Source organism: Pelobates fuscus, chromosome 3 (assembly GCF_036172605.1).
Source record: "Pelobates fuscus isolate aPelFus1 chromosome 3, aPelFus1.pri, whole genome shotgun sequence".
Classification (NCBI taxonomy): domain Eukaryota; kingdom Metazoa; phylum Chordata; class Amphibia; order Anura; family Pelobatidae; genus Pelobates; species Pelobates fuscus.
The window spans coordinates 297,214,793-297,229,057 of NC_086319.1; the positions used below are offsets into that span (position 1 = coordinate 297,214,793).

At 42.7% G+C, this 14,265-nt stretch overlaps 1 protein-coding gene across 5 annotated transcripts; it reads right to left on the reverse strand.

Moving 5' to 3' along the window:
• Positions 1-7,582: 7,582 nt before the first annotated feature.
• C3H15orf61 (chromosome 3 C15orf61 homolog) lies at positions 7,583-13,396 on the reverse strand. 5 transcript variants are annotated; one of them, XM_063445614.1, is made up of 4 exons: positions 13,208-13,396; positions 9,190-9,381; positions 8,514-8,852; positions 7,583-8,044 (listed from the first exon to the last, which is right to left on the reverse strand). In XM_063445614.1, the coding sequence occupies exons 3-4, from the start codon at positions 8,848-8,850 to the stop codon at positions 7,917-7,919; spliced, it is 465 nt and encodes a 154-aa protein (XP_063301684.1). In that variant the 5' UTR covers positions 8,851-8,852; positions 9,190-9,381; positions 13,208-13,396; the 3' UTR covers positions 7,583-7,916. The 5 variants fall into 5 exon arrangements, with proteins under 5 accessions (XP_063301684.1, XP_063301682.1, XP_063301686.1 ...); XM_063445612.1 differs by having other exon boundaries at positions 8,514-8,883; XM_063445616.1 differs by lacking the exon at positions 9,190-9,381 and having other exon boundaries at positions 13,226-13,396.
• Between the last annotated feature and the right edge of the window lie 869 nt (positions 13,397-14,265).

The following is a 14,265-nucleotide window of genomic DNA, read 5'->3' on the forward strand; positions in this document are numbered from 1 at the left end:
GTGTTGTGCAGAGAGGCACTGAGGCTAGTGGTGTTGTGCAGAGAGGCACTGAGGCTAGTGGTGTTGTGCAGAGAGGCACTGAGGCTAGTGGTGTTGTGCAGAGAGGCACTGAGGCTAGTGGTGTTGTGCAGAGAGGCACTGAGGCTAGTGGTGTTGTGCAGAGAGGCACTGAGGCTAGTGGTGTTGTGAATAGAGGCACTGAGGCTAGTGGTGTTGTGAAGAGAGGCACTGAGGCTAGTGGTGTTGTGAAGAGAGGCACTGAGGCTAGTGGTGTTGTGAAGAGAGGCACTGAGGCTAGTGGTGTTGTGCAGAGAGGCACTGAGGCTAGTGGTGTCGTGGAGAGAGGCACTGAGGCTAGTGGTGTTGTGCAGAGAGGCACTGAGGCTAGTGGTGTTGTGCAGAGAGGCACTGAGGCTAGTGGTGTTGTGCAGAGAGGCACTGAGGCTAGTGGTGTTGTGCAGAGAGGCACTGAGGCTAGTGGTGTTGTGCAGAGAGGCACTGAGGCTAGTGGTGTTGTGCAGAGAGGCACTGAGGCTAGTGGTGTTGTGCAGAGAGGCACTGAGGCTAGTGGTGTTGTGAATAGAGGCACTGAGGCTAGTGGTGTTGTGAAGAGAGGCACTGAGGCTAGTGGTGTTGTGAAGAGAGGCACTGAGGCTAGTGGTGTTGTGAAGAGAGGCACTGAGGCTAGTGGTGTTGTGCAGAGAGGGACTGAGGCTAGTGGTGTTGTGCAGAGAGGCTTGGTGAGGCCTAATAGAAAGCAGTTGTTGGTGGGGGATTCCATCATAAGAGGTGTGGAGATGGACAATGGTGGTCTTGTGAGGTGTCTTCCCGGAGCTACTGCTCACAGAGACAGGAGACGTATCGGTAATATTGTTAAGCAAGCAAAGCAGGAAGGGGAATTGGATGTACTTGTCCATTTAGGGACAAATGACTTGGCTTGCAATGAGGTTTCAGAGGTTAAGGAAGTTTTTAGTGTTTTTGCCAATGATATACGGCAGGTTGCTTCCACATTGTCATTCTCTGAAGTTCTGCCTGTGCATAACACTCAGAATGACAGGCGGATGCGTATTAGGGACTTTAACTTGTGGCTTGGTGAATGGTGTCGGGAGCAAGGATTTGGCTTTATTGCTCATGGTAGCTCTGTTTGGAATGGAAATAAACTGTACAAAAAAGATGGTTTGCATCTTTCTCAAAAGGGAACAAATGTTCTCAGTGAGCAGTTCAGAGGTTTTGCTAGGATGTATTTAAACTAGGAGGGGGGGGGCAAAAGGGTGATAAAACATCAATCCAATTGTCCCCCAAAACAAGGACAGAAGGTGCCTGTAGCAAGTGTGTTAAAAAATGATAAGCTTAGAGTCATGTCTACAATAAGATCCATGAACTTGTGGCAATAATGGCAACTGATAGTGTAGATTTAGTCGCTGTTACTGAGACATGGTATAATGAGAAAAATGACTGGGACATAGCAATACCAGGGTACTCTTTATATAGAAAAGACAGGGAAGGCAAGAAAGGGGGAGGGGTGGCCCTGTATGTAAAGAATAGCATAAAATCTAGCCTAATAAAGGTTAGTGAGGCGAACATAGAGTCAGTTTGGGTTACGTTAGAATTTGGTAATCACACAGTAACTCGTGTAGGTGTGATTTATAGGCCCCCAGGACAAATTGAAGAGTTAGATAATCTACTAGTTGAAGAAATAGCTAAAATGACAATGAAGGGGGAAGTTATCATCATGGGTGACTTTAATCTTCCTGATATAAATTGGAAAACAAAAATAGCTACATGTGCCAGGAGCACACATATTCTAAACTCCCTACTGGGATTGTCTCTAAAACAAGTCGTTGAGGAGCCAACTCGTAAAGAGGCCATACTAGATTTAGTGTTAACAAATGGAGATTTGGTATCAGATATTACTGTAGGTGAAAGTTTAGGATCCAGTGATCATCAGTCAGTGTGGTTTAATATAAGAACAGTGACTGAGTCACACCACACAAAAACAAAAGTTTTAGACTTTAGAAAAACAGACTTTTCCAAAATTAGAATATGTGTAAAGGAGTCATTATCAGACTGGAGCAATTTAAATGGAGTCCAAAAGAAATGGGATTATTTAAAAGTTGCACTACTGAAGGCAACAGAAAATTGCATTAGGCTTGTCAGTAAAAGCAAAAAATTCAAGAAACCACTGTGGTACTCCACAGATGTAGCCAAAATAGTAAAAAACAAAAAGTTAGCATTTAGTAATTATAAAAAAACCCAGAGTGAGGAAGACAGAATGACCTATAAGATTAGGCAGAAAGAGGCTAAGCAAGTTATAAGAGCTTCCAAATCACACACAGAAGAGAAAATAGCACAGTCAGTAAAAAAGGGGGACAAAACCTTTTTTAGATACATAAATGAGAAAAGAAAAGTAAAACAAGGATTAGTTAGATTAAAAACAAAAGAAGGAAGGTATGTAGATGAGGATAAAGGTCTAGCTGACTGCCTCAATGAATATTTTTGTTCGGTATTTACAGATGAAAATGAAGGAAAGGGACCTCAGTTAAGAAAAAGGATAAATGAGTCATTTATTACACGTGAGTTTACAGAGGAAGAGGTTCTATTTCAACTGTCAAAAGTAAAGACAAATAAGTCAATGGGACCTGATGGAATACACCCAAAGCTATTAAAAGAGCTTAGTGGTGTACTAGCAAAACCATTAACAGATTTATTTAACCAATCATTGATAACAGGAGTAGTCCCAGAAGATTGGAAGTTAGCGAATGTTGTGCCCATTCACAAGAAAGGTAATAGGGAGGAGTCGGGCAACTATAGGCCAGTAAGCCTAACTTCAGTAGTGGGGAAAGTGATGGAAACCATGTTAAAGGATAGGATTGTTGAACATCTAAAAACACATGGATTTCAAGATCAGAGACAACATGGGTTTACTTCAGGGAGATCATGCCAAACTAATCTTATTGATTTTTTTGATTGGGTAACTAAAATTATAGATCAGGGTGGTGCAGTAGACATTGCTTACCTCGATTTCAGTAAGGCTTTTGACACTGTTGCACATAGAAGGCTTATCAACAAACTACAATCTTTGAGTTTGGATTCCAATATTGTTGAATGGGTAAGGCAGTGGCTGAGTGACAGGCAACAGAGGGTTGTAGTCAATGGAGTATATTCGAAGCTTGGGCTTGTCACCAGTGGGGTACCTCAGGGATCTGTACTTGGACCCATTCTCTTTAATATTTTTATTAGTGATATTGCAGAAGGTCTTGATGGTAAGGTGTGTCTTTTTGCGGATGATACTAAGATATGTAACAGGGTTGATGTTCCAGGAGGGATAAGCCAAATGGAAAATGATTTAGGTAGACTAGAAAAATGGTCAGAGTTGTGGCAACTGACATTTAATGTGGATAAGTGCAAGATAATGCATCTTGGACGTAAAAACCCAAGGGCAGAGTACAGAATATTTGATAGAGTCCTAACCTCAACATCTGAGGAAAGGGATTTAGGGGTGATTATTTCTGATGACTTAAAGGTAGGCAGACAATGTAATAGAGCAGCAGGAAATGCTAGCAGAATGCTTGGTTGTATAGGGAGAGGTATTAGCAGTAGAAAGAGGGAAGTGCTCATGCCATTGTACAGAACACTGGTGAGACCTCACTTGGAGTACTGTACACAGTACTGGAGACCCTATCTTCAGAAGGATATTGATACCTTAGAGAGAGTTCAAAGAAGGGCTACTAAACTGGTTCATGGATTGCAGGATAAAACTTACCAGGAAAGGTTAAAGGATCTTAACATGTATAGCATGGAGGAAAGACGAGACAGGGGGGATATGATAGAAACATTCAAATACATAAAGGGAATCAACACAGTAAAGGAGGAGACTATATTTAAAAGAAGAAAAACTACCACAACAAGAGGACATAGTCTTAAATTAGAGGGACAAAGGTTTAAAAATAATATCAGGAAGTATTACTTTACTGAGAGGGTAGTGGATGCATGGAATAGCCTTCCAGCTGAAGTGGTAGAGGTTAACACAGTAAAGGAGTTTAAGCATGCGTGGGATAGGCATAAGGCTATCCTAACTATAAGATAAGGCCAGGGACTAATGAAAGTATTTAGAAAACTGGGCAGACTAGATGGGCCGAATGGTTCTTATCTGCCGTCACATTCTATGTTTCTATGTTTCTATGTATAGGTAAGTTCAAAACAGCTCTGTCACTTTGCAGGTTTTGTTTTTTTGTCTCTCTATTTCTGCATGTTTTTGCTTTTTTTGAAATTCACCGTTCTTTTATTTCTACATGAGAATAAGTACTACTGAGAAATGATATGTCATGCTGACCTCTGACCCCTGACAGCTCATCTCTCACCGTGATCAACTCCACAGGAGCAAAAGGTGCATTGATTTCCATGTAATACAACAAAATATTACATTTGCCTAATTGTTACACAGTGACAGTGTTAGGCAAGAAATCAAATGTCTGTTTAATGCAGCTTGCAGCTCACAGCCGCTGGATCGCCAGGCTACTTTTTCTCATGGGGAGCATGATTGTTGGCAATATGCACAGCTTAAGTAAAATTTCATTTTTAGTTGCTCAGCTAATTTACCAACAATTCATCAGTCAAAATAATCCCATAGAAGGACAAACGGCAGATATCATGGACAGAGGGGAACAAAATGGAGGCACCCAGGTCCAGTGCAAGATAGAACACATAAATATACCAATACAAAGAAAAGCAAGTAACAGGAGAGTGAGTATAACCATTAAGATACAAGGGTCATAAGGAAAAGTAAAGGGGAAAAAAACATGATGCTTTAAAGGGAAACTCCAGTGCCAGGAAAACAATCCGTTTTCCTGGCACTGGAGGGTCCTTCTCCCTCCCACCCACCAATCCCCAGTTACTGAAGGGGTGAAAACCCCTTCAGTCACTTACGTGAGGCAGCGGCGATGTCCCTCGTCGCTGTCTCCTCCTCCGCGCCGCTCCTCCCTGTGAGTCCGGTGGGTGAGACCGATCCTGCCCACCGGCCGAGGAGACCTAATGCGCATGCACGGCAACGCCGCGCATGCGCATTAGCGCTCCCCATTGGAAAGCATTGAAAAAAAGATTTTCAATGCTTTCCTATGGGGAAATGAGCAACGCTGGAGGTACTCACACAGTGTGAGGACGTCCAGCGACGCTCTAGCAAGGAAAATCCTTGCTACAAATCAGGAAGTGACCTCTACTGGCTGTCTAGTAGACAGCCACTAGAGGTGGAGTTAACCCTGCAAGGGAATTATTGCAGTTTATAGAAAACTGCAATAATTACACTTGCAGGGTTAGGAGTAGTGGGAGTTGGCACCCAGACCACTCCAATGAGCAGAAGTGGTCTGGGTGCCTGGAGTGTCCCTTTAAGCTAGGCAATATTTCTATGTATTGTTTTGGTGGTGTCACAATCAGTTAAATCTTGGATTGTTTAAGACTAGTTCTTGTGTTCAATAAAACATCTGGGGCATTCCTAACCCCATGAACGTGGGTGTTGTCTCTGTTATTTGGGCGGCATGGTGACAGAGCCTTCAAACCTGTAAGCATAATCAGTTAGGCCCGTGAGACAAAAACATTTTTTGGAATTGATATTGATAACTGTATGCAAACAGGAGCGGTCAGAGAAGTAACTGACAGTCCAGTGGGTAGAGGGCAAGATATTACCCTGACTAATCGTGGCAGTGGTTTCTGGTGCCGGCGTAGAAGGGTCAGACAATATACAGGGCAGGTCTAGATTCCAAGTTGGGGACCAGTCTACTCTGTTCCCTTTACAATAAATGGAAAATTGCAGGATACCCCTTCTCTGATATGGGTGGTCGAAACCATTGCCTGAATCAGACCTCTGTTGACCAACTATTACTGGCTTGAGCAGAGCACACTCAAATATATTCTTGAGTCCATTGGAAGAGTGGCCAGCAATAAAAGTAAATTTACCTGCATCGCAGACCTCCCGGAAGGAAACCGGGAAAGGAAAAGCTCTAAAAATTCTGCATAAAGAGAGTTCACCAGAGAACTAAGACCTTTTTCTGTCAGGTTTTGGTCTTTTTCCGCCTGGAGATAGTGGTTTAGCTAGTGGATGAAGTTAATAAAATGCTATATGAACGGGAGAAGAAAATGGTCAGTGAAAGACTTGCTGAAACGGAACAGGTCAACCAGCTAAAACTGTTGAACCTACAGCAGAGACCAGGGGAAGCCCATCCCCCACTAAGTGACAGTAACAAAACTAGAAGTAAGCTGCACAGAGTCGGAAGGTGATATTGATGGATACTAACAGTTGGTTCTCCATGGTTCGGATTGAGTTACTATACTGGGTAGTAAGCTGTTTAGTCATGTAGGAAAGGCTCACCAGGAGTGCCAGAAGATTAATTTAAAAACCTGTGGAAAAGGGAACAGGACAGCCACGAGGAATGGTTTTACCATTTACATTGAGCCTTATAATACTGGGGACAAGGGTGCCATGTCACCAAAATGGAAGATGGATTGCAACATATACTTGTGGAGGAGTTTTATTTACATTTAACACCTCAAATTCTGGACTGGGAGGCCAGCACCCACTAATAGGAGAGGAAATTGCATGCTTGGAGAATGAGTATGTGGACACTAGGAAATGTATTAAATCCATACAGCTGTTGCCCTGACTGCAAAGTTGGACACCGTCACTCTCCATCATGATGCCAGGTCCTGACCTACACAAACCATACATGTCAGGGCCTCGGCAGCCCTAAAGTGAAGTGCATTGCTCACTTGTAAACAACCAGGGCACATTAAAAGTAATCACACTGTGCATCAAGAAATATTCTCAACCTGCCCTCCTAGTTTGCTGCCCTGTCAATTCAAAGAGCCAGAATATGTGGTTACTCTTGTCATCAGCAGGGACACATTGGGAGTAAATGTCCATCACACAAGACATGCAAACACAGGCCATAGGGAAGGGATGGATGACATCATAGGGAGACAGGTCTGGATCCAACGCTTGGGACCAGACTGTTCCCATTACAGTCCTTTGCTTATAGGCATATCTGGAGGGTACCTTACAAATGCCAAAAAACAGCAAATTGATATAAAGAATATACACATCTGAAGGTAGTTTCTTTCTTCTCCGGGATGTCTGCTGTATTGATTATGAATGGATGCGAATCCACCAACAATGACCATATTTTTTTTCCTTCACAGTACTGGTATTGGAGCTTCTAAAAGTGGTAGTTGTCTTCCTGCACAAGTTATGCTGAACCATTTAGAAGGCCTGCAAGACCAGGAGCTCTGTATAGGTCCAAATAAACTATACCCAACATTATTTCTGCAACAAAATTACAAATGATCGATTTTTGTATACTACAGGACTTTGTTTTCCCTGTTTTTGTCTTAGTGCTCATTGTTCATAATGTATTTCAAATATATATATTTTTTTGTAAAGAACATTGTAGTGAAAGGGGTTGACCTGTTTTGTTATAAACACCATACTCTATGATGCTGGTTTCACCTCTTTCGATTTTGAAACGTTTTTTTCTGGTTTTGTACACTGTCACATTGTGACACGGTATTGAAGAAGGACAGCGATGCTTTAGAATCTAGGTTCATATTTTTGCTTTATTTATATTGGTCCGAACAATACTGCAGAATGGGATCATAAATAAAGTCTCAACCCAAATAATATAATCATAAATAAATGGACCACTAATGCAATAACTCATTTCGAGGATTGAGCTACACAGCAGGAGACTGTGACAAGGTTAGATGTCAGTGAATTGGTGGAGATAATATGAGAAGGATCTGTAGATGATGAGACAGTCAGGGAGATGGCGAAACTTGATGGAGAGGAATAATTGATGACCTAGGAAGTAAAAGTCCAGAAAATAAAAGGGTCACCTATGTTAAAAAAAAAAAAAAGAAAATAGTGCTTCTCAAAACATCGCCCCTTCATCCTCCTTGATGAGGAAGTAGATTGTCACAGGCCCACAGCTGGTAGGGACAGTCTCAGTAACCCGGGCGAAGAGCCAAGATCCCAAGCCGTACATGAGTGTTGGAATTCCTGCAGAGGGCACAGACAATAGGTCAAAACAAGGTCCGATGGAGCATCCCCCTCCCTCTCCTCACATTAGTCTTGCTTTCACATATTGCCAAGTCTGACTTTTACTATTGTGCTAGCAGTAAAAGGATAAGTTTATTTTATTTATTTATGTTAGGAGCATCTCCACAGCTTTACTAATGAAAGGCAGCCAGAGAGATAATAATGCGATTAATATGAAACCCATAATAACCCGCTAACATAATGGGCTGTTCTAACCAACGGCAGCAAGGGAGATTTTAATAAGCTGCGATAATAAAGCAAAGTAATTAATCCCAGCCATATGGATAAGCAGCCACAGGAAGCCACGCTCCACATATTCTGTTTGAAAAGACAATTGATGGCCTTTATAAAGCTAAATATTTAATAAGCCTTGGGTGGGAGGCAGGATGGAGTGTGTGGGGTGTAATTACAGTATCTCTCCATCACTTACCTAGATTTATGGCTTTCAGTGCAGTGAAGAGGTGGTTGTGGAGCTGCAGGTCCTGGGGGGCAGCACGGGAGCAGTGATATTTAATAAATGGGAAGCAGCCTGTTCGTAGGACATGGTAATTTGTGCCTTGTACTTCCCAGTTGAAGTTGGACAGCGCAAACTGGTCGTTTGTGACAGCACTATACTTCACGCAGTATGAGGTCCAGTGTGGTAGGTTTCGCTGTAGAAGATGTTGTGTCAGGACCTCAGAAGCTTTGGGACGGGGATGCCCTCTCAGTCCTGCTGGGAAGTGGAGAATTCGTAGAAAGATCTCATGGACGGTCTTCGCCACCAGCATACCTATAAATAGATACAGTGTGTAGCCCATGCACTGCACCAGGAGCAGGGAACTTCATAAGCACATTTTATAAAATTACCCAGAATTATACGGTCTTAGTAACACTTGTGATTTACACTCTATTGTTTTTAATGTGTTTTGGTTTTGTTTGTTTTAACTGTTGTTTGAAAAACAGAATCTTATTTGTTTAGCAAATTTGATGTTACGTGCAAAGGCAGTTCAGTATAATTTTGTTTCAGATTGTTTCAGCATCAAAAAAATATATACATATATATTTAGCACTGTACAATGACACGGACACTGTGAGTCCGGTGGCAGGGAAAGATGAGTTCTACTTACCTGAACCTGATCTGCACCGTCCTCTTCAGGAAGCACAAGCAGCCAACGTCACTGCTGTAGTATAGCACTGAGGTCTATGAAGGATCCTGCGAGACCACATTATCCTCCATACACAGAGCCAATTCCCTGAAGTCGTCACTGGTGACGGCTGGGGGATTGACACTTCTAGACAGCGGTAGATCTTCCCAGTGTCTATGAATGTCAAGAGTAGGAAAAACACACAAGACAAAATAGTTAGATTTAATAGATGAAAAAAGCAACAACAAAACAAAGGAATAGAAGAGAGTAGGAAAAAGAAAGGAAGCAATTGGGAAAAGCTAAAGACAGAGTGACAGTGCTGCTTTAAGACATCCAGGTCATCCTGCACTGGGCAGTTTGCAATTTAGAACTTCCGCTCTAGTGGTTATGCTACTGAAATGGTGATGAAAAGGCGTTTATCTTAAAGTTGTAATATCATACCAAGACATCCTTTACTGCTCATTAAACGTCTCTGCTGCGTTTACAAAACATGAAAGTTGCTAACAGTTCCCACTCCTCTTTATTATCAACATAAAGAGAAGGATCCTGCTCTATTAATTATGGAGGTGAAGCCGGCCTTGTTTGTGTCTTTGTATGATTAATAAACAGCAGCACCTGCCATTTTTAGTGCAGTAAATAAACAGGGAGCTGATTAATTATCAAGCTCAGACTGCACAGCTCAGCGATTCCTAGAAATCACATGAAGAACAAAAACTAAACATTTCGCAAACATTCTGTTTTATATTTAAAGAGACATTTTTGGTAAGATCACAGAGATAGACTAGCTGTTATAGACATTACATTTAGCGGACTATGGGTTAGTGACTGATAGCGTTAACCCTTAAAGCAAGATTGCAGGAGAGTCCAGGAGGCATCCACAGGCCCAATGTGATCCACAAAGGATTCTACTGCAGTGATAATTAAACAATGTTAAGTTCACCCACAATTTGCCAAATAGATGCCAATCAAAATCAGTCTGCAATCAATTCTCAGCAGACACAACATTCAGATACAGGAATCATCAGGCAGGTAACTAGAGGTGTATGAAAGTAATACTATAATGCCAGGAAAACGAGTTTGTTTTCCTGGCACTATAGTGGTCCTTTAACCCCTTAAGGACACATGACATGTGTGACATGTCATGATTCCCTTTTATTCCAGAAGTTTGGTCCTTAAGGGGTTAAGTTGGTTACAGCAGATCAGTCACTTGCGTGCATCTTTATACAAAGACCTCCAAATGGATGATGATGCATGGAGGTAGAATGGGAAGTTCTCCCTTCTTCCAGCTCCTGGCAGATGATTCTACCAGGAACTCAAAACTTTCTGTACTCTCATGCAAGTTAAACAGTATAAAGCAGGAAGGAATCTATTAAATATCTTGGATAATTTTGCATATGCCCAAAGAGATGTCATAGGCACAATGTATTGCACAAGCCTTTTCTCATGAGCCATTGGAAGTGGCAGCAAAATATACTACATGAAATTAATATTTAAGTTTCACCAAACTTTACATTTAGTTGAAAATACACAAGACAATGCAGTCTTTTTTTTTTTTTAATTCACAAATATTATGATGTGGGGTTGGGGGGAGGGGTTAGGGGGAGGAATAGGAAATAAAAGGATTACTGCCTAAAGAAGGAACCTTTTATAAGTGTCAATAATTGAATTCCAAAAGTATTGTAAACGCACATACTATTGTAAAAAAAAAAGTATTGTAAACGCACATGTTTGTTTTCCTGGCACTGCAGTGCTCCTCTTTCTCCCACCCCCTTCAGTGACTTACCTGAATCCAGCGCCAGGCTCCGCCTACTCTCCTCCCCCACCGCACATGCTCATTATACCTCCCCATAGGAAAGCATTATTCAATGCTTTCCTATGGAGATTTCGGCGACGCGTGAGGACGTCCTGCGTTGTTTAAAATACTTTTCGTGTTCTAAAAACACGGAAGTCCCTCTAGTGGCTGTCTGATAGACAGCCACTAGAGGAGGACTTAACAATGCAATGTAATTATTGCAGTTTATAAAAACTGCAATAATTACACTTGCAGGGTTAAGAGTGGGCAATGGGCAGAAGTGGTCTGGGTGCCTGGAGTGTCCCTTTATATAGTTACATTTGAGAAATGAAGCTCAATTTTCATGTGTGCATAACCTGTGCATTACATATGGGAGAACACACACAGACAAAAGTTACATACACAGCAAAGGATATTGAGGATTTAATGGTTAATGTCTTTAAAAAAATGTTTTTAAATAGCTCTCATAAGGGGGGCGGGGCCGGACCGTCATGCTGAGCGGACGCACGGAGGAGCAGCTCCGGCTAAACTACTTAACTTGAGCCCCTAAAACCCGGCAAAAATTGTACAAGACAGCCCGCAGCTGTGCCCCGGTGCAAGAAGCAACCCTGGTCCCGAGGTGAGGCTTGCCGCGAGGCTTTAGTCCCTCGGTGGAGCGATTCCAGCCACGCAAGATGGAGATCGCTCGGGCGGTGAGCGGGGTGGACGGCCGCTGCCCAGCTATCCTGCCCAGCAGCGGTACTGCAGAACCGAGCGGCTAGGCGGGTCCGGCCCTGTTTCCCCCCCCTCTGGGCCGGTGGGGGTGATCCCGGTCCCCACCCTGTGACCCAATGAAGTGCCATAACACCAATGAGGGTCCGAGCCCAAGATGGCGGAGACCGCATGTCATCCCCAACGAGAGAGCCGTCGGATACACCCCCCTCTCCTGCTCCCACACGGAAAGATCGCAGAACACATCTGAGAGGGAACCGGCAAGTATGAGCCGAACCCAGGAGGAGCGGCCATGGAGCCCGACACAACGGCAGGTACAGACCCTGAAGGGGGGAAGCGATATAACGCACAGGACTAACCTGCCACATCACCCAACTTCCCACAGAGGGCCTGAATCAGAGGGTCTGCCCACTCACAGCCGATATGCAGGAGCCCTCTCCAAGCCTAAGACAAGCACCCAGCTGAATTGAAAGGAACCCAAGAGGGACATCCAGACCCCCCTTACACCACCACCATCTGGGACTATAAACATGGCGGCAGCCGTTAAGCACTCGGCCTCACCACAGGGACCTATGCTGCAAGCCGAAGGTTCACCATAAACGCCAACAAAGACTCTGGCCGACTCAGGGTTAACATGGGGCGGTAACTTTAAGCATTGTCTTCGCCTACCACATGTATAATGTCTGTCTCCCCAACCCATAATGCATGGGCCACAAGGCTCATATAGCTACTTATTCTTGATCAGCATGTTTTAAGAGCACTAGAATGTTATTATACTAGACGCTAAACTTAACATGTCTTAATAATGCAGCACACAATATTACTTAAATTGTCTACACACTGTAGTACTAAGCAGATCATTAGCAACACTAGGTCCTTGACCTTCTGTAACTTAGTTATATGTGCTTTAACTTATCGTTACTAAACAAGCTTTGAGATATCTTTGATCAAACTATTTAAAACTATAAAAATTATGATGCCCTGCTACGCCAAGCACCTACTGCTAACGGATGAATCTAGAGAATATTATTATATATTAAAAATTTGCCTGTTTTCTCTGTGCCCCGCATGTTGCGCGTGGGAATCATAGGAGGACTGCTTTTGGGGCACCTCTTACATGCATGTGTAATATTTCAGCACAACAAAAATAAAGAATTAAAAAAAAAAAAAAATAGCTCTCATAAAAAAAACTGAAAAAAACCACAAAAAATACAATTGTCTGTCAGATAAAAAGCACATATATTTTTGAGGTTGACACTTTTCTGAATGAGCAAATATAAGTCATGTTTTATTTTAAACTGAAAGTCCCTAAAGTGCGATAATATTATTATTTCCCCCAAAATAAACATAACCCAATGTATTTATTAAATGTATTAAGTATATTGTGTACATAATTCTTTCTGCTATGATCCCAAACTATAGGTTTATAATGTACTTTGTACTGGGATTGCTCATACTGGGGCTGTGAAGGACACCCTGATAATGTAAATATCTAACCTTTATCTCCCCAATTACCGTGATGCTCAGTCAGTCATTCAGATTTTAACCCGCAATTTCCATACAGCCTGTGTTCCCAGCTGAGTGAGCACTGCCCGGAGTGTGACCCCCCTGCCTCCCCACAGTCACTGCAGTCACCCCAGCAGCTAGCTCCCATGCAGCTACCTGACCTGTGATGTCACAGGAACCACGTGACTACCGGGGGGTCACATGGTACAGAGAGAAGCAGAAAGCAGCAAGCGGGAAACTCAAATTAGAAGGAGCTGGTGTGATGAGCAACATAGACTCACACTCTCAGTCTCTGAATCACACACTCACTCTATCACACTCTCTCATTCACAAATGTACAATCTGTGTCTGTCTCTTTCCCACTCACTCGTGCCCTGCCTCTTTTAAAGGGACACTATAGGCACCAAGACCATTTAATCTCAATGTAGCGGTCTGGATGCCATGTCCCTGCAATGTAAAACACTGCCATTCTAAAGAACAGTAATGTTAGCACTGCAGGGTTTAAATGCCTCCAGTAGCTGTCACTTACACAGCCACTAGAAGCGCTTCCCACAAAATAGTGGAGTAAAACTCGGCTATTTCAAACAGATGATCGCATAGAAACCATGTGATCAGCGTTATGTTGTGCATGCGCAATAGCCTCCCAATGCTTTCTTAAGGGAAAGCATGGATTGACTAAGATTTCCGAACTCAATGATCTCAGCCGAAGAGAAAAAAACAGACGCAGAGACAGAAAAGGTGGGGGTCACTGTATTCCTAATGCTATAGTGTTCCTTTAAGCACACTTTCTGTGTCTCTCTCATGTGCTCACACTGTCACACTCACTTGTTCTTTCCCATACACTGTCAATTAACCCCTTAAGACCGCAGCCAAATGTACAAGTTGTGATCCAAAAAAACGTAAACAAAACCTTGCATTTGCGCTACATGTCTGTCCAACCGTAATTCACCTCTTTCATATTAAATGCACCCACACTTATTATATATCATTTTATTCAGGGGAAACAGGGCTTTCGTTTAACATCAAATATTTAGGTATGGAACATAATT